General features: G+C 44.0%; 1 protein-coding gene across 2 annotated transcripts in view; it reads left to right on the top strand.

Moving 5' to 3' along the window:
• LOC122553634 (uncharacterized protein CCDC198-like) overlaps positions 1–27,924 on the top strand; it is a 50,660-nt gene that overhangs the window by 2,011 nt on the left and 20,725 nt on the right. Inside the window, exons 2-3 of one of the 2 annotated variants that reach the window (XM_043697741.1) lie at positions 3,406–3,488; positions 19,633–19,710. In XM_043697741.1, the coding sequence (XP_043553676.1) occupies positions 3,406–3,488; positions 19,633–19,710 (161 nt within the window). The remainder of the gene's footprint in view (positions 1–3,405; positions 3,489–19,632; positions 19,711–27,924) is intronic. The other variant, XM_043697742.1, reaches the window with a different exon arrangement.

Raw genomic sequence — 27,924 nt, 5'->3', positions numbered from 1 at the left:
CCTCTAGCTTATCTCTCCACGCTTCAGGCTCTCTGCCTTTATTCCTGATGAAGGGCTTTTGCCCGAAACATCGATTTTGCCTGTCCTCGGATGCTGCCTGAATTGCTGTGCTCTTCCAACACCACTGATCCAGATTCACCACTCTGGCCCACCCAGACTCGGACTGACGTTATGAGGATCGGCAAATCCTTCTATGCCAGTCTGTATGACTCGAAGCCGACCGACAGTCATTCCTGTCCTCAATCACAGAGGTCTTAGATGACAGAACACGGGAGAGACTGGACCAGCCGCTATCTCTAAACGAGCTGACCAAGGCCCTCGAGTCCTTCGAAAAGAATAAAACTCCCGGGAGCGAGGGCTTACCAGTCGAGCTCTATTCTGCTCTGTGGGACTTGATTGGCCAGGACCTACTGGAGGTGTATGTCAGTATGCTTCGGGCAGGTACCATGAGTGAATCCACGAGGAAAGGCATCATCACCCTCATCTACAAGCGGAAGGGGGAGAGGGAGGAAATCAGAAACTGGAGACCAATCTCATTATTAAATGCAGATTACAAAATCTTGGCAAAGGTCATAGCCAACCGGGTCAGGTCTGCTCTGGGGTCGGTGATTCACCCTGACCAAACCTGTGCTGTACCGGGCAGGAAGATCGCTGAGAGTCTTGCACTCCTCAAGGATACGATCGCCTACGTACAGGACAAGGGTCTGGACACCTGCCTGATCAGCCTGGACCAGGAGAAAGCCTTTGACAGGATATCACACAGGTATATGAGAGAAGTTCTCTCCAAAATGGGCTTTGGGGAGGGAATCTGCAATTGGATCAGACTGCTCTACACCAACATTGTCAGTGCAGTCTCAATCAATGGGTGGGAAACAGACAGCTTCCCAGTCAGATCTGGAATCAGGCAGGGCTGCCCTCTCTCTCCTGCCTTGTTTGTGTGCGGCACAGAGCCATTTGCTGAGTACATCAGGAAGGATGTGAGCCTGAGAGGGGTGACTATTCCTGGCAGCGAGGGCCTGCAGGTTAAGGCCTCCCTGTACATGGATGATGTCGCCGTTTCTGCTTGGATCCGCTGTCCGTGCACAAACTGATGTGTATATGTGACCAGTTCGAATGGGCCTTGGGGGCCAAGGTAAACCGAAGCAAGATTGAGGCCGTGCTCTTCGGGAACTGAGCCGACCAATCCTTCATCCCCTTCACCATCAGGACTTACCACCTGGGAGAGGCTGGGGCGTGTGCCAAGTCTTGGGAGGAGCATTCAAGAAAGTGAGGCAGAACTGGGCAGATGGAAGCTACGGTTGCTCTCCATCGCGGGTAAAAACCTGGTCATCAGGTGTGAGGCACTGTCACTGTTTTATATGTGGCACAGGTCTGGCCTATTCCCAGGACCTGTGCGGTCGCAGTCACCCAGGCTATCTTCCATTTTATATGAAGATCAAAGATGGCCAGGGTTCGAAGGGACTTGATGTACAAAGCTCTGAGCAACGGGGGAAAAAACACACCCATTGCCACCCTCACCCTGATGGCCACCTTTGTGTGTGGCTGCATCAAGCTGTGTGTGGATCCTACGTACTGAGGTTCTACCTGTCCCCGGAGTTGCGATGGATGGGCCTGGCCCCGCTGCTGCGGAACGCTCCAAGTATTTGGACCGTTCCGTATCACCTGTCCTTCGTAGAGAAATTTATGAAGAAAAGCACCTTTGACCACAAGTCCATCACGAAACGGTCAGCATGTAGTGTCCTTGAGACCCTTCGGGAAAAGGAGAGGGCGGATCCTATCTTGCGGCTCCCTGAGCAGACTGTCAAAGCCATTTGGCAGACTGTCTCACCGCCAGAACCTTCCAACAAGCACCCTGACATGGCTTGGCTGGTGGTGAGAAGGGCTCTGCCTGTGAGATCCTTTATGCACGCCCGGACTCTCTGCCGCACCGCACGCTGCCCTCAAAGCGGCTGCGGGGGGGACGAGACTGTCACACACCTCCTTCTGGAATGTGCCTATGCAAAGGAAGTCTGGAGACAAATGCAGTGGTATTTGTCGAGGTTCGTCCCGAGCAGTTCCGTGACGCGGGATTCCATGCTCTACGGTCTGTTCCCCGGGATGCACACCGAGACGAACATCAACTGTGCCTGGAGGATCATTAGCTCGGTGAAAGACACTCTTTGGTCTGTCCGGAACCTGTTGATCTTCCAGCTGAAGGAGCTGACCCCGACTAAGTGTTGCGGACCGGCACATTCCAAGGTCCAGGACTACGTGTTGAGGGACGCACTGAAGCTCGGGGCAGCTGCTGCCAAGGTGCGGTGGTGAAAGACCACCGTGTAATGTCTGCCTGCCAAAGAACAGGCGGCCCACGCAGTAAGTGGGCTCTGATGACGCCTCAGCTAAACATATGGATATATGTATGCATATATGAATGATTACTCGATCTCTGTATGCAAAGAAATTGAATGTTTATGTATGTATGGCATGACCAATTGTACAGATCATCAAAATATTTTTATGAATAAAGTATATTTTTGAAAAAAAAAGGAAGTGGCCCACCCAGACTCAGCCTCCTACCCTGTAATTCCCATGGCTAATCCACCTAATTTACACATCCCTGGACACTGGACAATCCACTTAACCTGCACATCTTTGAACTGTGGGAGGAAACCAAAGCACCCACTGGGGACCTACATAGACAAATAGAGAACGTACAAACTCCACACAGGTAGTCGCCTAAGGCTGAACTTGAACCCAGGTCCCTGGCACTGTGAGGCAGCAATGCTAACCACTGAGCCACCCCAAGACAGCTGGTTCAGTAGGTATATAGGATACTTGCCTTTATTATAAAGGCATTGACGATAAGAGCAGGGAGGTCATGAGTTAGGCTGCAGCTGAAGTACTGTGTGTAGGTCTGGTCGCCATTCTGTAGGAAGGATGTGATTGCACGAGAGACTGTGTGAAGGAGATCGCCAGGATGTTGCTGAATAGAGTGATTCAGCTATGAATAGAGACTGGATAGGCTGGAGTTGTATTTTTTAGAGCAGAGATGGCTGAGGCGGGACCTGATTGAAGTGTACAAAGTAATGAAGGGCATTGATAGGGAGAAATCTTTCCCCTTAGTAGGGGGGCCAGCAACCGGGGGCACAGATTTAAGGTATGCAGGTTTAAAGGAGATTTGAAAGAAAAATAAATCACCTAGCGGATTGTGTATATGTGGAGCTCACTACTGAAAGGATGGTTCATGTAAGAACCATTAAGATATTTAAGACGTATTTAGATTTCCACTTGAAATGCAAGTGCAAAACAATAGGCTAAATGCTGGAAAGTGGGATTAGAACATGCAACATAATGCTTGATGACCACGTGGACATGCTGTTAAAACTGTATGACTCTCTGTTTTTCTTTATGTTTTCATTTTTCAAGTACCTCACGCCTCCTCATTTGAAAGCCCTTTGGATGATGGGGAAAGGAGCATTATCAAAAAACATCCTCCTCGCAAATTGGAGGTGAGAAATATTTAAACTAAACTGCTTTGCAGCTGCCAACATGCTGAGTCAGTTCTAAATTAATTAAGTAAGAACCGATAGAAATTCAAGCTGATGTCAGGTCCTGAGAAATGACTGCCCTAATGTTCAGGAGTGAGGACAGTTGGAGGCTGGATGTACACTGAAAGATATTCCCCTGGAGCATGTAGAATTGAATATATGGGAATTGTACAGAAAATGGAAACTCTTGATGGGCAATTACCTCGTCTGGAACTCTTTGAAAAAGTCCCCAATTGAATTACAACTGCAGGCTTTAGAGGGTCCTAACTGACTTCATAGAATCCCTACAATGTGAAAGCAGGCCATTTGGCCCATCGAATCCAAACTGACCCTCTGAAGAGCATCCAATACCCCCCCCCACCCCACCCTATAACCCTGCATTCCCCTGGCTAATTTGCCAAACCTACATATTCCTGTACTGTTGTAGGAAACCTACACAGACACAGGGAGAATGCACAAACTCAACACAGACAGTTGCCCAAGACTGGAATTGAACCCAGGCAGCAGTGTTGACCACTGAGCCACCATGCTGCCCTGAAGTACCTGAAAAGTAAGTCAGGAGAAGCAGATAGATTTGTTACAGCACTACAGTGGCCTAAATATTTGATGGTCAGAGAGTTGCTGGAGCAACATGGACAGTTGTTGTGTGTCAGGACCGTACAGAATCCCCAATGCAACAGAACCCTTGAGAATTGCCCATGAAGTTAAATTTTCCAGTGAGGAATTTCCCTGTGTCTGGATCCCTCCAAAAGAATAAATTAATCTCAGAGAATTTAGAGGGTTCAAATTCATTTAAGCTCAATAGTTACCCTGGAAAGGTGAGATAAAAACCTATTCGAAGCCCTTGGTAACTATCAACTTTCTCCCAAAATCATCATTGACTCTATGATAGCTGTTGAACCCAATAATCTTCCACCAATGCTGCCTAAAGCCCCAGCCTGCTTGAGTAGGTACTATCTTCCCACCCAGTCTGGCCCTGCTGCATTCAAATACCACTCCTGACAATAACTGACCCTCCTCCCAACCTACCATAGGTACCCATCTAGCATCCTACCTCCCACATATGCCTGGCAGCCTATCTCCTACACCCACCTGACACCCTATAATCTCTTACCCACTTGGCACCTTACTTCTGTTCCCCACCTGGCACATTACCTCTCTGACCTTATAGATTTATTTTCTCCTCCGTCATTGTCAGTGGTTTTGGGGCCTTTAACTCCTGAAATACAGCATTAGGTTATAGTCCAACATGTTTATTTGGAAACACTAGCTTTCGAAGTGCTGCTCCTTCATCAGGTGGTTGTGGTGTATAAGATCTTAAGACACAAGATTTATAGTAAAAGTTTACAGTGTGATGCAACTGAAATGATATATCGAAAATGACTTGTATTGTTAGTTAAGTCTCTCACCTTTTAGAATGACAATGTTGGTTTCAGTTCTTTCATATGTAAATGAAAGTTAAAGTTACATTCTCAAGTGAAGTTTAACAATAAATGCCATGTCAGCTCAGATAATGGATTGAAAGTGTGAGGTTATAGTCTATCTATTTGTGCCCCGATGTTCAGACAGATTCTATTTCCAAAAAAGGGATTTACAGAATCTAACATAGATTCAAGCAGTTTTTGAGCAAAATAAAATGTAATTCTGCAAGTACAAATTTGCTCCACAATCTTATATATGTGTGTGTGTGGGGTGTATGAGTGTCTGTGAGAGAGTGTGTGTGTGTGTATGCATATGAGTGTAAAGGGGTATAAGTCTGTGAGAGGGTGCAGGTGTGGGTGTGAGTGTAGGAGGTGTGTATGTGTGAGTATATGAGAGAGAGCTTGTGTATGAGAGAGTGTTTGCGTGAGTATATGGGTCTATAGGAGTTTGTGTGCTTGTGCTAGTGCACGCGTGTGTGTGTATGGGTGCGCATGCGTGCATGCCCTTGTGTGCGTATGTGTGAGAGAATGTGTAGTGCAGTGGGGTCACTTGTGGTGTGACATGAACCCAAGGTCCTGGTTGAGGCCATACCCATAGGTACAGAACTCCGAATGAAACTCAGGGAATTCTTTCAAGATGCCAGTAGTGATCCCAATGAGCCCACCGAGGAACCAGAACAGTTATTACAGGAATTCATAGAGGGGTGACCAAAGAAGGAGTCAACTTGGACCCTACCAGAGGGCTGCTGCCCTGGGCTTGACATGTATGCTCAAACCGTCAGGAAATATATAAATGCCAGATTCATCAGCTACACCCACAAGGTAGAGTAAAACATTCACCCGATTACAACGCAACGCCATCCATGCTCTTAAAACCAATCACAACATTGCCATCAAACCAGCAGATAAAGGAGGAGCATTCTTCATTCAGAATAGAATAGATTTCTACCAGGAAGTGTACTCACAACTGAACAACCAGGAACACTACAGGCAACTACAGGCCAATCCGACCAAAGAACTATACTGTTGAACTAAACACATTGATCAGGACTTTGGATCCAGTTCTTCAGAGTTCCCTACGCGCACTCATCCCACTAACTCCTTGTGTAGGTGACTTCACTGCCAACACACTGCCAACACACAAAGCCAACACACCAGAACATCCCATTGTATCAGGCAATGGAACTCTGTGTGAGAACCTCTCTGGCTATGTCAAAGGCATCTTGAAATGCTTAGTACAGGGACCCCCAGCTTCTGTGGCGACACTACAGATTTCTAACAGAAACTCAACACCCAGGACCAGTCGAACCGGTAACTCTCTTTGTCATAATGGACATTGCAGCACTCTACATCAGCATCCCCCACAATGACGGCATTGCGGCAGCAGCCTCAGTACTCAACACCAACAACTGCCAATCTCCAAACACCATCCTACAACTCATCTGCTTTATCCTCGACCATAATGTTTTCACCTTTGATAACCAGTTCTTCATCCAGATACACGGAACAGCCATGGGGACCAAATTTGCACCCCACTATGCCAATATCTTCATGCACAAGTTTGAACGAGACTTCTTCTCTACGCAGGATCTCCAATCCAACACTATACCTTGATGACATTTTCTTCCTCTGGACCCATGGCGAGGAGTCACTGATGAAACTACACAGTGATATGAACGAGTTTCATCCCACCATCAAACTCACCATGGATTACTCTCTACTATCTGTCTCATTCTTAGACACATGCATCTCTATCAAGGATGGGCACTTCAGTCCCTCACTGTACCGCAAACCCACAGATAACCTCACGATGCTACACTTCTCCAACTTCCACCCTAAACATACTAAAACAGCCATCCCCTACAGACAAGCCCTACGCATACACAGGATCTGCTCAGATGAGGGGGAATGTGATGTGCACTTGGAAGTATTCAAGAATGCCCTCATAAGAATGGGGTTCAATGCTCAACCCGTCGATCGTCAGTTCCAATGTACAACTGCGAGAAACCGTAATGACCTCCTCAGGAGACAGACACGAGCTGCAACCGACAGGTTGTTCAGTACTTCCCGGGAATGAATGAGTATGCCATATTCTTCGCAGCCTGCAACACGTTATCGATGAGGATGAGCACCTCATCAAGACCTTCCCCACGCCTCCACTACTCACCTTTAAACCACTACAGATCATTGTTCACAGCAAATTGCCCTTCCTTCAGGACAACACCATAAAACCCTGTCATAGCAACCGCTGCAAGACGTGTCAGAGTGTCGATATGGATACCACCATTATACGTGGGGATACTACCCACCATGTACATGTCAGGTAATCATGTGACTTGGTCAACGTTGTCTATCTCATATGCTGCAGGCAAGGATGCCCTGAGGCATGGTACATTGGTGAGACCGAGCAGAGGCTACGGCAATGGATGAATGGAGACCACACTATTGCCAGCCAAGAGTATTCCCTCGCATTTAGGGAACACTTCAGCGGCCTGGGACATTCGACCTTGGACCTTTGGGTGACCATCCTCCAAGGCGGACTTCGGGACAGGCAACAACGCAGAGTGGCCGAGCACACACACACACAATAAATGTTGTGTCTTATGATCTTATACTCCACAACCACCTGATGAAGGAACAGCGCTCTGAAAGCTCGACTTCCAAATAAACCTGTTGGACTATAATCTTGTGTGTGATTTTTAACTTTGTACATCCCAGTTCAACACCGACACCTCCAAACCAGAAATACAGCATCATTGTCATAAAAAAGCGGCATGTCCTGATCTGTAATGCTACTCTGACATTGGTTGGACTTCTCTCTCGTTATCTCCAATGGATGCATTCACGCCAGACCAGACTCAGAATATTGCCTGGAGAAATCTGCAAAAGTAAATGGGTACTTTTTAACAGGATTATCGTAAGTTGAATCTGTTCCAATAGTATTTGGAGTATCTAGGACAATGTTTCTTGCCCTCTGTCTTCATTAGATCTGCCTGTGAGGTGGCTGCCTGCAGTGAATGTGGATTATGGCATAGGCCACATGGCTACAGAAAGCACATGAGCACAGTATTCCATTTCTATCCAAATAGAACTAAACATTGTGTAACTCCTGGCTCATGGTAGAAGTGACCTTCTCAATCACTTAAACTGACATTGCATAGACACCTGACCACCCCTCTGACTGCCAGAAACCCACTTGACACCCCAACATCACCCCAATCTCAGACATGTGCCACTCTCTCCCAATGACTTTTTAAATCTTGGAATGCTGCAGCTGGTGTTGAAAAGTGCAGTGCAGTTTCAACGTCAATCCTTTTCACTGCTAGCTGTGTAGATTTACAGCCTGAACTCAACTGCTTCAATGGAGAATGCTCCTGGCCCTGAAGTTCACAGGAAGACTCCTCCAATTGTACATGTATACTTCTTAGTCCAAGCAGGGTCGTAACTAAGGTTTCTGATACTGATCTTGTATTTTTTATTAACCTATTTTTCTAGATTACAGTACAAAGAGTGCAGGGGCATCCTTAAAAGGGAAATCAGGAAGGCAAAGAGGGGATGTGAGATAGCCTTGACAGATAAGGTTAAGGATAATCCAGGGAGATTCTACAAGTACATTAAGAGAACAACTAGAGAGAGAGAAAAGTGCCTTTAATGATCAAAGAGGTTTTCTTTATGTTGAACTTCATGAGATGGGAGAGATATTAAATGAATATTTCACATCAGTCATTACTGTGGAGAAAGAAATGGGCGATGGAGAGTGCAGAGAAATAAATATGGATGTTTTGGAAACCATTCACATTACAGAAGAGGAAGTGCTGGAGGTCTTAGAAAATACAAAAATGGGTCAATCTCCAGGACCTGATCTAGTGTATCCCAGGATATTGTGGGAAGTTACAGAGGAAATTGCAGGGCCCCTTTCAGAAGTATATATACAACTACCAAAAGGGTGACAGGTAATTGGAGTGTGGCTAACGTTGTGCCTTTGTTTAAAAAGGAATATAGGAATCTTGGAAACTATAGACCTGTGATTCTGACTTCAGTGGTGGGCATGTTGTTGGAAGTGATTCCAAAATATGGGAGTTTTATGCATTTTGAGAAGCAAAGAATGTATAGGGATAGTCAGCATGCTTGTGTGCAAGGGAAACCATATCTCACAAATTTGATTGAGTTTTTTGAGGAAGTAACCAAAAACATTGTTGAGGGCAGAGCGGTAGACACCATTTACTTGGACGTTAGTAAAGCCTTTAACAAGGTTCCACATGGTGGCCTAATTCAAAAAGTTAGATTACGTGGGATTCAGGGTGAGCTTGCCAATGGGATACAAAATTGGCTTAACGGCAGGAGATAGAGAGTGGTTTTTTTGGACAGAAGGCCTGTTCCTCAGGGATCAACGTTGGGTCTGATTTTGCTTGACATTTATATAAATGATTTAGATGAGAATATAGAAAGCATGGTTAGTAAGTTTGCAGATGATACCAAAATTGGCAGCATAATGGACAATGAAGAAGGTTGTCTTAAGATTACAAAGAGATCTTGACAGATGGAGTTTAATTTGGATAAATGTGCAGTTTATCAGAGGAAGTGGTAAATGTGGGTACAACTTCAACATTTAAAAGGCATTTGGATAAATGCATGAATAAGGAAGATTTGGAGGAATAAGGGCCAGGCAGAGGTAGAAGGACTAGTTTAGTTTGGGATTATGGTCGGCATGGACTGATTGGACCAAAAGGTCTGTTTCTGTGCTGTATGATTCTAGAAGCTTTATGACAAAACTGGAGAGCCAATCCTGATTTTTTTGCAGGAGGGCCTGTTAGGAACAGTACCTGGCATACCTAAAATTGTGGTGTCAACTCGGTGAAGCTATTTGGATGCCAAACAGCTGCAGCAGTATGCAATGGACAGGGCTATGTGATTCCATATCCAACAGATAAGATCGAGACTTTCCAGTTCTGCCACATCCAGTTATGAATGGTGGTACACAATTAAACAACTAATAGGAGGAGGAGGCTTCACAAATATCCCCATTCTCAATAATGGTAGAGTCTAACCCATTACAGTAAAAAAAAAAGGCTTAAGGATTTGTATGCATCTTTACCAAGAAGTGCCAAGTATTTGATCCATCTTGGTCTCCTCCAGAGGTCATTGACGATTGAACCAATTCAATTCACTTCACATTATAGCAAAGAATGGCTGAAATTACTGGAAACGGCAAAGGCCCTGGGTCCTGATAGTGATCCTGGCATGTCCTTTGCATTTTTCATTCAACCAGGGCTGATTGTGGCAAAACTAGTCTCTTTTTCTTTCTAAAAGCTGTTCCTTGGCTCAAGGAGACTCTGTCCTTGATTTTTTTCAGAAGGGTCATAAACCGTGCCAGACTCCGATCAGTCTGGTTTGGTACAGAGTTGAAAAGGATTTTGAGAGGCCTTTTGTTTATATGTAAACAGATGAGACTTCAGGCCAAAGTGGTCATGTTTTAGAAGTGACCTGTATGAAGAAAGGGGAGTGGTCAGCTCTCTAGCTGAGCAGTTTAGTTCAGTCCTGAACTGGTGAGGTGTTCGACAGTGAGCTGTGTGGAAACTCTCTCCCTCTCTTTCTGTCCTTCAACTTCAATCTATAGGCACATGTTCTATTTATACTGGATTATAAAGGGAGTTTGCTTATTGGGACTGATATGTATATTCAGAACAGCATAATTAAGTTTGGATAGAGTGAGTTCTATAGGAGTTCTTTATTCTGTTATTTATGTTTCAGTGTGTAATTTTGTGAATAAATTTTTGTCCGTTTTAAAATCTAGTAGTCAACCTAGCTAACTTAATTCAGGTAATTTTAGGGATAGCCAGCCTATGAGGTTGTGGTTGAAAACAATCTTTCCATGGCAGATGGCCCACAGTCCCCCATGGACAGTCGAGTTTATGTTTCTAGTGCTCTTTGAAATGTATCCATTTTAACTTGGTGGTAGTGCCACATAACACAATGGAGTTTATCTGCAATGTTATAATGAGACTTTGTCTTCACAAGAACTGTACAGTCGTCACTCTTACTAGTACTGTCATGGACAGATGCATCTGTGACAAGTAAAGTAGTAAGGATGAAGGGAGTTGGTTGGCTCGGTTGGCAGCCAATATTGTGGGTTCAATTCCCGCAGTGGCCAAGATTACCATGAAGGACTCTCTTTCTCAACCTCTCACCTCACCTGAGGCATGATGACCCTCAATAAACCACCACCTGTTGTCTCTCTGAAATGGAAGAGCAGCCTTATGGTCTGATAAGACTGTGGTGATTTTACCTTTAGTGAGGTTGAGTTCAAGTTGTTGCATTTCTTATCACCAGTTGCAACCCCAGCCGAGCATCAGTCTCCTTCAGGGCATATGCTGTCAGGTCGATCAGTTGAGACATTCCTGTGCCACTCTTGAAGTTACCCCAAACAGAATTCATTCTGTGCCCTCACTACTTCTTGCAGTTGATGTTCAACATGGCAGGAGGGTAGGGGGAACTACTGATTCATCAGTATGAAGTTTCCTTGTCCATGTTTGACCTGATGTTATGAAACTTTATGGGGGTCTAGACTCACAGTTGTGTACCATTGTGGCATCACCTTTGGCAGTGAGACAGGATACGCCCAGGAATGGGAATGGTAATGTCTGACACATTTACGTCAAGGCACGAGACAGTGAGGATGAGAATGTCTGGCTGTTGCTTGAATAGTGTGTAGATGGGCTCTCCTAATTTTAGCACGAGCTATCAGTTATTAACAAGGGGCAGTTTGAAAAGTCTGCTGTTGCCATTTCAGATGCCAGAATCAATGCCAATGGTCCATCTGGTTTCTATTTTTTAGTATCTTATTGCAAAGGTTCTGGCAGCAAATGTAGGCCAGACCAGGTAAGGGTGGTAGATTTCCTGCTCTAAAGAACATTACTATTGAAGCAGATGTATTTGTAACAACAAATTGTTACCATTTAACTAGCTTTTAGTTCCAGATTTATTAATTTGAAGTCAAATTGCACCGTGCGTTGTAGTGGGATTTGAACCCATGTTCTTAGAATACTAGTTTGTGTCTCTGGATTACAAGTCTAGTGACATTACTACCATTCCACTGCCTTTCTCCAAGTAGATGAGTAAATAACAATCCATATGGCTTAAACAAAATACTGCAGATGTTGGAATCTCCTGAAAAACAGAAAATATGAAAAATAGTCAGATTTGGTAACATTCTTGAGGAGAGACAAATAGAAGTTAATTTTTCAGACTATGACTTTCAATCCACACAGTACTTGAACAAGGGACCTCACCTTGAGCTGTGAATGGTCAGTGTTAATAACTTCTGTCATGTCACCAAGTAGGCTGCTGGAAAAGATTTGTTATACCACATAGTCATTATGCATGTGGTGGCACCTTTTACTTACATTTTTGGGCTGTACATAATTTTTGAATCCTCTTTCCTAAAAATACTCACTTTCTTGAAGTAGCTAAAATTAACAGGGGTACTAATTTTGGATTTTAACTTCTTCAAACTTCTAAAACTTGCAGGTCCACAATTTCTAAACTGGATAAGGATTAAGTGTAACTTCAAAGAGAACTGGGTACCCTGTGTTTTTTGGCTGAATTGAAAACAGTCCAGACTCAAAGTGGACTCGCAGTCCATTGTTTGGATTTCTTTAATTTTCAGCTCTTCAATCCTTTACACAACCTTCTTAGATTTATCTGATATTTTCACATTAAATTGTATCCAAGCTATGAAAGAAGAAATATAGCTGAACACAATGTAACTTGTTACGACTGATTATATGAATATAAGCACTGAAGAAAGTTACCGCAGAGTACAACAGGATCTTGATCAGATGGGCCAATGGACTGAAGAGTGGCAGATAGAGTTTAATTTAGATAGATGTCAAGTGGTGCATTTTGGAAAAGCAAATCAGAGCAGGATGTGTTTAATGGTAATGTCCTGGGGAGTGTTGCTGAACAAAGAGACCTTGGAGTTCAGGTTCATAGTTCCTTGAAGGTGGAGTTACAGGTAAATAGAACAGTGAAGAAGGCATTTGGTATGCTTTCCTTTATTGGTCAGAGTATTGAGTATAGGAGTTGGGAGGTCATGTTGCGGCTGTACAGGACATTGGTTAGGCCACTATTAGAATACTGTTTGCAATTTTGGTCTCCTTCCTATAGGAAGGATGTTGTGAAACTTGAAAGGGTTCCAAAAAGATTCACAAGCATGTTGTCAGGGGTAGAGGGTTTGAGCTATAGGGAGAGGCTGATTAGGCTGAGGTTGTTTCCTTGTCGGAGGCTGAGGGTGACCTTACAGATGTTTATAAAATCATGAGGGGCATGGATAGGGTAAACAGACAAGACCTCTTCCCAGGGGTGGGGAAGTCCAGAACTAGAGGGAATAGGTTTAGGGTAAGAGGGGGAAAAGTTAAAAGGGATCTAAGAAGCAACTTTTTCATGCAGAGGGTAGTGTGAGTATGGGATGAGCTACCAGAGGAAGTGGTGGAGGCTGATACAATTATAGCATTTAAACAGTGTCTGGATGGGTATATAAATAGGAAGGGTTTAGAAGAATATGGGCCAAATGCTGCCAAATGGGCCTGGATTAAGTTAGGATATCTGGTCAGCATGGACGGGTTGGACCGAAGGGTCTGTTTCCATGATGTAGAACATCTAACATGACAGTGCAGTATAGGCCCTTCAGCCCTCGATGTCGCACTGACCTGTGGAATCAATCTGAAGCCTATCTATTCTACACTATTCCATTTTCATCCAGCTGTTTATCTAATGACCATTTAAATGCCCTTAAAGATGGTGAGTCTACTGCTGTTGCAGGCAGTGCGTTCCATGCCCCTACTACTCTGAGTAAAGAACCTACCTCTGATATCTGTCCTATATGTATCACCCCTCAATTTAAAGCTTTGTCCCCTCATGCTAGCCATCACCGTCCGAGTAAAAAGGCTCTCACTGTCCACCCTATCTAACCTTCTGATACCTTATATGTCTCAATTAAGTCACCTCTCAACCTTCTCTCTAACGAAAACAGCCTCAAGTCCCTCAGCATTTCCTCATAAGTCCTCCCCTCCACATCAGGCAACAACCTACTAAATCTCCTCTGAACCCTTTCCAAAGCTTCCACATCCTTCCTATAACGTGGTGACCAGACAATACTCCAAATGTGGCTGCACCAGAGTTTTGTTCAGTTGCAGCATGACCTCATGGTTCCAAAACTCAATCCCTCTACCAAAAAACAGTTAACACACCTAATACCTTCTTAATAACCCTATCAACCTACGTGGCAACTTTCAGGGATCTATGTACATGGACACCAAGATCTCTCTGCTCATCTACGCTACCAAGAATCTTACCATTAGCCCAGTACTCTTTATTCCTGTTGTTCATTCCAAAGTGAATCACCTCTCACCTTTCCACATTAATTTCATTTGCCACCTGTCAGCCCAGCTCTGCAGGTTACGATGTTTCTCTGTAACCTGCAACATCCTTCAGCACTATCCACAATTCCACTGACCTTAGTGACATCAGCAAATTTACTAACCCATTCTTCTATGCCCTCAGCTTGGTCATTTATAAAAATGGTAAACAGCAGTGGCCCCAGAAATATTGCTTGCAGTACACCATTAGTAATTGAACTCCAGGATGAGTATTTCCCATCAACCACCACCCTCTGTCTTCTTTCAGCTAGCTAATTTCTGATCCAAACTGCTAAATCACCCTCAATCCCGTGCCTCCATTGTTACGACACAGGGTACACTCTCCTGCTTAATTTAAAAACCAGCAACACAGAAAGATTTATCCCATGCAGTAATCTGTAAAATCTGAGTGGCCAAGAACTATATAAAGTAAAAATTAACAACTTTATTTCTTAAAGTATAACAGAGAATAATTAACTAACCACTATTTACAGTTTCTTTCTCTAACCTATCTTTTACTTTCCCTTCTATGATACTAGTCCAATAAAACTCCCAATTAAATTTTACAAAAACAACACTTCATATCTCAAAACCAGGCAGCTGTGGATTCTTCAGATCTTTCTGTGTCTTCTTTTCATCGTGTTAGGAATTTCTGTGTTACAGGTTACTGATTGAAAAGGTACTTTTAAGAGAGAGCTATTTTCAAACAGTCTGTTTACATGCTGGGCTGTGGTAGTTCTCTTCTCAACTGTTTAATTTTCCCCAGTCTTACACTCCAGAGCATCGGATTGTGTCATTGGCTTTTAAGATTGTCAACATACTCAATTCAATCTTGATTGGAGTTTGATATTGGCCAAATTCAAATTTGCTTTTGTCTCCAAGCAACAAAACAATCGAGTGGTTCGACCCAGTGTTACATTGTTACCATTTTTGAGTCCACTTGGTGCTGGGTATGGTAGTTCTGCTGCTTTTAACACTCTTAAAGGTATACCCACATCTTCATAACTCCACCCCCCTTAAGAAAAAATTAGCCATCATAACACCGTATTTTGTGCAATAGCCTACTGTGGGAACCTTATCAATTGCTTTACTGAAATCCATATACACTACACCAACTGCTTTACCCTCATCCACCTGTTTGGTCACCATCTCAAAGAACCTACTAAGGTTTGTGAGGCACGACCTGGCCTTCACAAAACTGCGTTGACTATCCCTGATCAATTCATTCCTCTCTAGATGATTATAAGCCCTACCTCTTATAACCTTTTCCAACACTTTACCCACAACCGAAATATGGCTCACTGGTCTATAATTACCAGGGTCTTGAACAAGGGGACAACATCTGCTATCCTCCAGTCTTCTGGCACTATTCCTGTCATTGTGATGACATAAAGATCAAAACCAAACACTCTGCAATCTCCTCCCTAGCTTCCCAGAGAATCTGAGGATAAATTCCATCCAGTTGAGGGGACTTATGTATTTTCACACTTTCCAGAATTGCTAATACCTTCTCCTTGTGAACCTCAATCCCGCCTCGTCTAGTAGCCTGTATCTCAGTATTCTCCTCAGTATGTTCATTTAGCACTTCCCCCTATCTCCTTGGACTCCATGCACAATTTCCCACTACTATCCTTGACTGGCCCTAATCTTTCTGTAGTCATTCTTTTATTCCTGATATACCTATAGAAAGCTTTAGAGTTTTCCTTGATCCTGTCAATGACTTCTCATGTCCCCTCCTGGCTCTTTAGTTCTCTCTTTAGGTCTTTGCTGGCTAACTTGTAACTCTCAAGTGCCCTAACTGAGCCTTCATGTTTCATCCTAACATAAGCCTTCTTCTTCCTCTTGACAAGAGATTCAACTTCTTTAGTAAACCATGGCTCCAATGCTCGACAACTTCGTCCCTGCCTGACGATACATACTTATCAAGGACCTGCAATAGCTGTTCCTTGAATAAGCTCCACATTTCAATTGTGCCCATCCCCTGCAGTTTCCTTCCCCACCCTATGCATCCTAAATCTTGCCAAATTGCAAAATAATCACCTTTTCCTCAAGCAATAGCTCTTGCCTTGCGGTATATAACTATCCCTTCCATCACTAAAGTAAACCTAACTGAATTGTGTCACTATTGTGCTCACCAAAGTGCTCACCTACCTCCAAATCTAACACCTGGCCAGGATCATGACCCAGAACCAAATCCAAAGCACCTTGTTGGCTTGTCTAAATACTGTGTCAGAAAACAATCCTGCACACATTGGACAAAAACTGACCCATCTAAGGTACTCGAACTACAGTATTTCCCGCCAATATTTGGAAAGTTAAAGGCACCCATAACAACTAACCTGTTACTCTCGCTTCTATCCAGAATTATCTTTGCTATCTTTCCTCTACATCTCTGGAATTATTTGGAGGCCTATAGAAAACTCCCAACAGGGTGACCTCTCCTTTTCTGTTTCTAACCTCAGCTCATACCATCTCAGTAGATGAGTCCTCAAATGTCCTTTCTCCCACCATAATACTGTCCTTGACTAACAATGACACACCTCCCCTCTTTTGCCATGTCCTCTGTTCTTATTGAGACATCTAAATCCCAGAACTTGCAACAACCATTCCTGTTTCTGCTCTATCCATGTCTCTGAAATGGCCACAACATTGGAGTTGCAGGTACCAACCCATGCTGCAAGTTCACCCATCTTATTCCAGATGATCCTGGAGTTGACGAGTTGAAGTAGACTCACTTCAAATCACTATCCTGCTTGCTGGTGAGCTCTTGCGACCTTGAAACCTCATTTCTGACCTCACTACTCTCAAGCTCCTGTATACTGGAACTGCAATTCAGGTTCCCATTCCCCTGCTGAATTAGTTTAAACCCTCCCGAATAGCATTAGCAAATTTCGCCACCACCCCCCCTCCCCCCAGGATATTGGTACCCCTCTGATTCAGATATAGACCATCCCATTTGTAGAGGTCCCACCCACCCCGAATGAGCCCCAATTATTCAGCCCCAACCCTCCCTCCTGTATGATCCTTGTAGCCACGTGTTTGACACTTCTCTCTCCCTATTCCTTGCCTCCCTGGCACATGGCACAGGCAACAAACCAGAGATAACAACTCTGTTTGTTCTCCCACTAAGCTTCCACACTAGTTCCCTGAATTTCTGACTTAAATCCCCATCTCTCCTCTTACCTATGTCATTGGTGCTAATGTGGACCACGACTTGTGGCTGCTTCCCCTCCCCCTCAAAGATCCTGAGAACACTATCTGACACATCATGAACTCTGGCACCTGGGAGGCAGCACACCAACTGTGAGTCTCTCAGTTCCACAGAACCTCCTGTCTGTCCCCACCGCTATGGAGTCCCCAATGACTACTGCTCTGCTCATCTCCCCACTTCCCTTCTGAGCAACAGGGACAGACCCTGTGCCAGATACCTGTTCCCTATGGCTTACCCCTGGTAAGTTGTCCCCCTCAACAGTATCCAAAACGGTACACTTGTTATTGAGGGGAACAGCCACGGGTATTTCCTGCACTGCCTGCCGGTTTCCTTTCCATCCTCTCACTGTAACCCATCTGCCTTTTTCTTGCACCTGAGGTGTGACTATCTCCCTGTAACTCCTCACAATAACCCCTCCACCTCCCAAATGATCCAAAGTTCATCCAGTTCCAGCTCCAGTTCCCTAACGTGGTTTTCCATACATCTCTATGACTCAATGACTCTATGCTCCTTTAATAGGTTCTGTTATTTCATTAGAAGAAAGTGAGGACTGCAGATGCTGGAGGTCAGAGCTGAAAATGTGTTGCTGGAAAAGCGCAGCAGGTCAGGCAGCATCCAAGGAGCAGGAGAATCGACGTTTCGGGCATGAGCCCTTCATTCCTGAAGAAGGGCTCATGCCCAAAACGTCGATTCTCCTGCTCCTTGGATGCTGCCTGACCTGCTGGGCTTTTTCAGCAACACATTTTCAGCTCTGTTATTTCATTAGCCATATTACTGTTTTACAAAGTGAAATATGGCACCTTTCATAATTATCAATGATCTCAAAGCATTTAACAGCTATTGAAGTACATTAAAGTGCAATCACTGTCATAATGGTAGTGGTATTTCACAACACTATTTTCGAAGTTCACGTTAATTTCTCCAGCAATAGTACTTGCACCTTTATGCTCAGAAAAGTAATTGTTCAAGTGATTACTTCTAACAGGTGAGGTTGCATGTGAAAGTGTGTATTCGGAAAATCAGTTCCCAAATAGTCAACAGTAATCCCTTTGCTATCTTTTTCAATGTCATTTTGTATATCTTAAAGCAAATACAAACATCTGCTTAGATTAAAATTTCAGCAACAGACCCTTCAATTTCATAAAGAAAGGAGCATCTGGGCTGAGGCCTCATTTATTATGAGAATATTTGAGTGGCCCAGTGAGCGTCCCACTATTTGCAACTTAATGCAGCATTTGAGGCAGAGGCCATAGTTCAATATATTTGCAGCACACTGTAGCTGAAGAGAAGAGGATGTGACCTTGTTATAGATCCTACTTATTGTACAGGTCGTTCTGCTATAATGCGTGTTTTGCCAATGTGAATTGGCTTTAAAGCGATTGATGAATAGTGACACTGTTTCTAAAGTGTGAACTTTTAAAACGTGTGTTGGCTATAATGCAATTATGTCGCCATCACTTTAAGTGCTATTTCTATTGCGCTATTTCTATATTGTGCAGGATCGCACAAGAACACAACCATTACGTTGTCGAAGAAATGACCGAATTAGATACAAAAAAACTCAGGGATACAAATATACAATTTCATCCACATCACAAGAAAATCTGTCAGACTATTTCTCATGAATTAACATCGGTTAATTAGCATTAACTAGTTTAATATTAGCTTCTTCCCCAATCAAACCAAACTAAGACCAAATACAATTTTACAAAGGTGGGATACTATCACTATACAGTAGTTTAATTATAGCATTTCTTTACAATTATTATAATTCCCTTTATGTTAGTTCACAACTAAAAACAACCATTATGTTATAGTCAGGCCACATTATTGAAAAAATGTATCTATCAATTCAAAAAAGCAATTGGTGAAAAGTAACCTTCTTCAGCTGAAATTTTAGTTTTGCTGACATCAGAGTTATATTCATTATCTGCCAACATTTATATGGGTCATGTTGTTTAGTACAGGTCTGACCAATTACTTGCCTGTCATTAAGTTAAATGTCAGCATATATAAAACTGGAATATTTTATATTTGTTTCGTTCTATGTATTTTAGAAACTTGAACCCATTAATTGTGGTACAGTGATCACCTCTGAGAAAGCTGAAGGAAGGCAACGAGCATGCAAAACTCAGGTGAATTATTCCACATTAATTGAATGCGTCCACTATATTATATTAGAGTTGAATCAATGGTGATAATGTGGACAGATTTTACAACTAGAAAAGAACAGAAATTTTGATGTTCCAACATTATATAATTTGCATCAACACTTCCTTCATGGGACACATCATAAGGCAGACCTCAGCCTAGACAGTGACTAGATAGTACAAAGGTAAAGCTGAATTTGACGACATCTCATCGCTCTACCCTATCGTTCTTGAAGACTTTTTGGAAGCCCCTTGACAAGAGTGACTTTAACCTGTGTTTCCCCTGCTGCCTGCTCTGTCCAATCCAGGAACCCCAGCCCTCTTTCCAAGCCCTGCGAGAATAACTCCACAGAAAGACACAGAGTCAGCATGTTCTGGCCTCCTGATTTCTCTTGTTTGGGGAAATCAATATGGTGCCAGCCGTGGCCACTCCTTTCAGGTGATACCGGAACAAGAGAGCTGCTGATCATTTTACTGGCTTCCAGTTCTCGGAGTTAGGGGCTCCTCTCATTTGGAGCACACGTCATAGCTTCAGTCAATTAAAGTCATTAAATGATTACAAGGTAAACTGGCCAAACTCACACGGGCTCACCCCTGATTTTAATGCTGGGTGAAGGAGGCAGTCAATTCAGCCCAAAATGGATAAAAGTTGAAGCGAGAGACTGGATTTGACGTGCCCCTGATGGGTGTTTGGAGGGTCGCATGTAACACAAATCAGGTAGTTAGCCCAAAGCCTTCCTAACCATTTCTGTAATATACTAGGTTTAAATGAGTACGATTTTAAATGAGTAAGCAAAGGTCAGTTAGACTTGACCATAATAATATGCTGCCCATGCCATTATATAGTTTGCATGGACACTTGGCTGGGAAAGGAAAGGCTATTTTTAGAAAAAAGATTTTATAAGTGTGTGAAGGAAATGGGGTGCTATATTCAGGGATTTTGGGACCTGACGGTGTGTCTCTCTGAACTTAGTACAATATCTTACTTCCTATCTTCTTGCCTTCCCTAAGGTGGCTCAACCCTTGTGGCCCCAAACACCTGACTTATCTCACTGTGAGATCCAGTGGGCCTTCTGAGCTCTTGGCATTACCAGGACTGATGGGCTGGCAGCTTTGTGGTGGGAATTCTTCCCACCAAGAGGTGGAAGCTCCACTGCTCAACACTTTAGCCTGAGCCAGAAAGCAGTCTGCCCGCACAATTCCAGTCCAGAACAGGAAAGGAGCAGTACCACAGGAGTGGATGTGAGTGGAGCAGAGCAGTATAACCAGCATGACACCTTTGCATCACTCTGTTTCATATTTATCCTTGCCATTCACACTATTTCATTCCACTCCCAACTTGCCTCCAACACTGCTCTGTTCCACTCACTGTCCCATTTATTATGTTACAATAATGAAGACACATCCAAACCTTTTATACTGCTCCCCTCAGCGCCAACCCTCACCTTTTATGGACTGAATGGGATTTTAATGTTTAAAATTTTTTTGAGTATTTGAGAAGATCATATAACATTGACACCACTGTATATGATAACAATGCTTAATAAATTAACTCGGACACAGGTCCTGAAAAGATATTTCAATCGAAGATACAGTCTGAAATTACTCAGTTTTTACAAAGTAACCAATGTCAGAAAAAGATGAAAGGTGTTAAACTGTGCTGCTTACTAACCATCTTATAGAGTCATAGAGTCATAGAGATGTACAGCACGGAAACAGACCCTTTGGTCCAACCCGTCCATGTCGACCAAATATCCCAACCCAACCTAGTCCCACCTGCCAGCACCCGGCCCATATCCCTCCAAACCCTTCCTATTCAAAAACCCATCCAAATGCCTCTGAAATGTTGCAATTGTACCAGCCTCCACCACATCCTCTGGCAGCTTATTCCATACACGTACCACCCTCTGCATGAAAAAGTAACCCCGTAGGTCTCTTTTATATCTTTCCCCTCTCACCCTAACCCTATCTCCTCTAGTTCTGGACTCCCCGACCACAGAGAAAAGAATTTGCTTATTTACCCTATCTATGCCCCTCATAATTTTGTAAACCTCTATAAGGTCACCCCTCAGCATCCAACGCTCCAGGGAAAACAGCCCCAGCCTGTTCAGCCTCTCCCTATAGCTCAAGTCCTCCACCCCTGGCAACATCTTTGTAAATCTTTTCTGAACCCTTTCAAGTTTCACAACATCTTTCTGATAGGAAGAAGACCAGAATCGCACGCAATATTCCAATAGTGGCTAACCAATGTCCTGTACAGCCGCAATATGACCTCCCAACTCCTGTACTCAATACTCTGACCAATAAAAGAAAGGATACCAAACGCCACCTTCACTATCCTATCTACCTGCAACTCCACTTTCAAGGAGCTATGAACCTGCACTCCAAGGTCTCTTTGTTCAGCAACACTCCCTAGGACCTTACCATTAAGTGTAGAAGATTTGCTTTCCCAAAATGCAGCACCTCGCGTTTATCTGAATTAAACTCCATCTGCCACTTCTCAGCCCATTGGCCCATCTGGTCAAGATCCTGTTGTAATCTGAGGTAACCTTCTTCGCTGTCCACTACACCTCAAATTTTGGTGTCATCTGCAAACTTACTAACTGTACCCCTTATGCTCGCATCCAAATCATTTATGTAAATGACAAAACGTTGAGGACGCAGCACCGATCCTTGTGGCACTCCACTGGTCACAGGCCTCCAGTCTAAAAAACAACACTCCACCCCCACTCTCTGTCTTCTACCTTTGAGCCAGTTCTGTATCCAAATGGCTAGTTCTCCCTGTATTCTGTGAGATCTAATGGAGAATACTTGTTATATAAAGTTTTGAATCTTGTGGAGAGCTTGTTCAGTTTGTCTTTCTTTGCACTGATTTTCAGTAATTTTGGCAAATCTTTCAGTTTTTTAATACAATGCAACTTGTTTAGCACTTATCATTTCACCTTCCATCAGAAGTTGGTGATTTAGGAATACATTTCATATTGTGCACAAAGAGATTTACAACTGTATTGTATAAGGTTATAGAGAATACCAATGAATCACAAAGCTATGACTATTTTCATGTGGCATTTGTCAGATATACATGTATGTGACAGTGTCACTTTCTAGGTAAAACTTCATGAAAGAAGAATAACTTAAATTAGATTAGATTACATTACAGTGTGGAAACAGGCCCTTCAACCCAACAAGTCCACACCGACCCGCCGAAGCGCAACCCACCCATACCCCTACATTTACCCCTTACCTAACACTACGGGCAATTTAGTATGGCCAATTCACCTGACCTGCACATCTTTGGACTGTGGGAGGAAACCGGAGCACCCGGAGGAAACCCACACAGACACGGGGAGAATGTGCAAACTCCACACAGTCAGTTGCCTGAGGCGGGAATTGAACCCGGGTCTCTGGCGCTGTGAGGCAGCAGTGCTAAACACTGGGCCACCGTGCTGCCCACATTTGGAGTGGAGTTCTTTGTTGTGCTGAATGTTGTGTTCTCCAAAGCATGTCCTGTTGAGAGGTGATAAAATCTCTGGGTGCAGTTTTAAAAACAAAGAATCCGATTACTGTAAATTGCCAAGATGTAGGTTCCAGAAAGAATTTGTTATTGGTAACACAATGCAGAAAGGAGTAACCGTAAGAGTATTGGAGCATAAAGGCAAAATGCTGCTAATACTCACTAGGTTGGGCAAGTTGGGCCATGGAGCAGGATTCAAAATCCATGGAAGTGTTTGGCAAATTGCCATTGGAAAATTTGTACACCGCTACCAAAAACTCAATGACAGAGGCAAACTGTTGAAGGAAGATCACCCATCTGCATTTTGATTGAAAGAGCCACGAATGCAGGAGACAGAATCTGTGATGAGCTGTTCTTCCAATCACAAGGTTGAATCTTCCATCCCCCCAAGGAGCGTGGAGCTGAGTAGGTAGAGCGGGAACTTACCCAAACATTTCCTGCCTCCATTAGCGTCACATTCTGTATGGGAAGATGCATTTCGACCTTCCTGCTCCGTGACCAGTTAAGACCTTTAAGTGACCACTTAAAGACTTAACCCACCATCTTTGGGATTAACTTGTAGCTGCAGGCAAGCCTGGCACCATGTGACATTCACAGTAGTGCTCATCCGTGGACAGTTTGAAACCCTGGAGTAGTCCTCATGCACAGGAATCAGGTATCAAAGTGCCTGATTAGAGAAGTGGACGTCAGGCAGGAGGTTGCCTGCTGGGAACGAGACCCTGACTTTTGCAATTTACGTCTCTGTTTCTCTTTTCTCACAACCTCCAACCCAAGGAACACCTGAACGCATCACTGTGTTCTCTTGGGACTCCAGAGTGATGTTCCACCAGCAGCCAAGGAAGCACAGAACTGGTGGCTATGGAGTCTGGATTCCAGGGGACTCCACTTTTCACCATATTAATTAAGCATCCAGGCTCTTGGTTGACTTTCTCTGTGAATTGCACAGCAGAAGGGGTAGAAACGTTTACCAATGCAAGCACCACAGCTAAAGCCCAGTTGCACACCACTTCAGATGTTATAAGCCAGGAACTGTCCTTCACATGGTGTTTCTTTGCCATCCAGATTTAACAGGCTGCCGCCAGGTAAGGCGTCTCTAAGATACTGGCTGATATACACTGATAAGATACTGGCACGATTCCACCCACAGATTCAGTGTCTCCCTCATCCCTGCTCCAGTTCCTCCAATCACAGCTCCCTTTTCTCCTGCTTTTCTTTTCCTGATCTTTACCTGGCTCAGTTGTCCAGCAGCACAGTCTGGATATTGGATATATAGCTTTGCACGGGGATCTGGTGAGTCCTGAATCCTCCCAACAGATTGTTGAGCTGCTGTCATTGCTTTAGACAAATGGAGCTGGGGGGAAGAGGTCTCGGTCAGTGATGGTCAGCTGCAGAGTGTCGACTGTGGTGCGGTTCTGGCCTCAACTGGCTTGACGTGGCAAACATTGCAAGGTGCAGTAGCCAGTGGTAGCACTCAGTGGGCAGCTGAAGATCAGCTCTGAAGAAGTGGGTCTTGGCTTTGGCCTGAGCTAGTACCAGCAGTGGGTTGCTGCCTGTCATGGAGGTGTCACCATGGGTTCTGTGGGCTCCCTCTGTCCTCTGTTGGTTTCCTGTTGGTTGGCACTTGCTAGTCCCCAGTCCTGGGTTCTGGGGGAATTTGAGATCTAAAAGGAAATCGGCAAATCCTATGAATAGATATTTGGGGCTGGATTTCCCAATTTGAGTTTGTGTTTTGTTAACCATAATTCACAGCAACTTGACTCAAATTTGTTTTTCCACTTTTCACCTCATTAATTAAGCATCCAGGCTCTTGGTTGACTTTCTCGGAGAATTACACAGCTGAAGAGGTGGAAGTGTTCACCACTGCTGGAAAATTTCCAGATTCATGCTGCAGACACAGCTAAAGCCCAGTTGCACATCACTTCAGATGTTATAAGCCAGGAACTGTGCTTCATGTTTCTTAGCCATCATCACAATGGACATGGCCCAGAAAGGAAAGCTGGTATTTTGTTTGACTCACGGAGATCTGGAGATGCTAGTGGATAGGATTATGGAGAGGACAGCAGTGCTTTATCCATCAAAAGAGGCAATGCTACCAGACAAAGCCAGCCTAGAGTGGGATAGAGCCCTGCATAAATGCTGTGGCCTCAGTGAAATGTAATGCGCAGAAGTGCAGGGTGAAGATGAATGATCCTCTGCACTCCACAAGTGCCACCATCTTTTCTCTGCACCCTCACAGTCAGAGAGTCACCACTCTCACTCTGGTACCGCACATGGCTCTCGCCAAGCATTATGGATTACAGCTGTCATTGCACATCATGTTCACTTAATGGCTTCCACCCACCTCATCCTCCCAAAACAACCACCACTCACTGCCCTCTGTGCTTACTCACTGGAGACATTTCACTGTCTTTCCTGCTTCTGCATCACCATGAACTGCTCTTCCATCCACTCCCATCAAAAGCGATCCCTTTCTTTGTCTCTTTGCAGGAAAGACTGTCCCACAAACAGGTCGGAAGGTGGGATTGGGATGGGGAGTACAGACAGTGGCAGACTTGGATTCCTCACACTGTATGAGGTGAATATATTTGAGCTGGCTGGAGAACAGCATGACCTCTCATCTAGAGACCTTAATGGGCAATTAAACAGTAATTTTCATTCTGCTATGCTGCAGTGCTCTCTCATTGCCATCAATGCTAACTCAGCATTTACCCCTGTAAAACAACTAATTGCCTCTCTTCTCTAATGCAGTTACTAGCATCATCAAACAAAAATCTGTCCTGAAGAGGCTAATGCTAGACATCTCAGATCCATCTCCAGCACTGGGGAGAAAGACATTCAATCCTCAGAGGAGGTAGTGGCAAGGCTTTCACCTACACCCTCAGCGACTTCACCTCAGTTGGTTCTTTAGGTTACCCTCAGGAGCACAACCTGGCGAGCACATCACTGACACAGGGGAAGAAAAATTGCAAGTTCTGAGCACATAGAGTCTGCAGGAGAACAGGAAGCTGCTCAGGCCAAGACAGAAGGTGATCCCATGGTTTCAGCCATTAATGGGTAGATCAACCTGCAGAGACAGGCACAGGAGGAGCAGGCGACTTTTCCACATGCATTCAGTAAGCTGGATCAAAGGACCTAGTGCAGTCATGCAAATGTGAGAGATGAGCAGCCCCTTCAGACATCCCCTGGATGTTAGAAGTTGCAATTGCCAAGCATTGCTAATCTCTCATAAGCAACTGACTCCTTGATTACAGATAGCATCAGACCTCAGGGAATCTTGAACCATGACATTGTAGATTTTAACCAAGGCATTACACTTTACAAGAGCAGAAATTGCTGGAAAAGCTCAGCAGGCCTGGCAGCATCTGAGCAGAGAAATCAGAGTTAACGTTTTGGGTCAAGTGACCTTTCCTCAGATCTGCTGGAGGCGGTCACTGAGCAATGTGATGTGGCTTTGGAAGTGGGTTTTAGCAAATACCTTGTCAAACACCAGGAGTGACAGTGAAATTAATGACTGTGAAATTAGTGGTGGACAAGAAAGAAGATTGGAATGGAAAATCAGAGAGAGGAACAGAACTTCTTCAAGGTGGGCATGTCTGGAAGAGATGTGTGGATGCTGTAAATCAGAAACACAGACATTGCTGGTAAAGCTCAGTAGGTCTGGCAGCATTTTGGAGAGAAATCAGCCTTAACATTTCGGGTTGAGTGACCCTTCCTCATAACACTTTACACTCTACTCATTACACTTTAATATGAACAACACTGAGGCTAAATGCAATGTGTAAGGATTACACAGCTGTTCAAGGTTGTGAAATGTACAGTATGTCCACTCTCCCTCATTGCTAATTGGTTGATATAGAAAAGCTGCACAAAGCAGTGCCTCTCTCAAGCTCAACACTGTCATGCGGGATGCACAAACATTTCAGGTTAGCTTAGCAGTCTGAAACATTGAGGCTAACTGTTGATAGAAGAGTCAAAAGGAGATAGCTTCGGATTGCTCTCAAACTGCTACCTATAATGAAAGACTTCATTGGACAATCAGATATCCTTTGCCAACTGAAACCTTAAGAGCTATTTAACCTTAATGCCATTCAATCTTATTGTCTAAGGGTTCGGATAGCTTGGAGGGCTGGTTTCCAATGCAGAGTGATGCTAACAGCATGGGTCCAATTCCTGCACTAGTTGACATTATCAGGAAGGACTGTCCTTCTCAATGTCTCACCTTGCCTGAGACATGGTAACCCTTAGGTTAAATCACCACAAGTTATCTCTCTCTAATGGGAAACCAGCCATATGGTCTGGTAAAACTCTGTCTAATTTGCTTTTTGCTGCTGCATTTTCCCTAATTGTTAACTCAACCTGAAATGTATAGGCATTAGAAAGTGGGAATCACCCAAAGATATCAAGGGTATAATCAGATGGATAGCAAAGCATTGATTGTCTGACCACACAGCTGGTAGGTGTTCCTTGGAGGTAGAATTGATCCTTGGTTTCTCCAGCTTCTTTTCGCACATCGTCTTGCCAATGGATGTCCTGAAATAATTTATACAAGAGCTTCCTCCTAATCAATTTCTTTTGAATAAGGGTCTCCCATGCATTGATATCAGTGTCGTATTGTCTGAGGAAAGCCTTCATGAATCTTTGAAATGCTTCCTTTGTCCTCTTCTGTTTCAAGGGCCTCCTTTGAG

This window comes from Chiloscyllium plagiosum, chromosome 10 (assembly GCF_004010195.1).
Source record: "Chiloscyllium plagiosum isolate BGI_BamShark_2017 chromosome 10, ASM401019v2, whole genome shotgun sequence".
Taxonomy (NCBI): Eukaryota; Metazoa; Chordata; class Chondrichthyes; order Orectolobiformes; family Hemiscylliidae; genus Chiloscyllium; species Chiloscyllium plagiosum.
The sequence above is the reverse complement of the archived record's forward strand: the minus strand, read 5'-3'. Positions and strand labels throughout refer to the sequence as shown.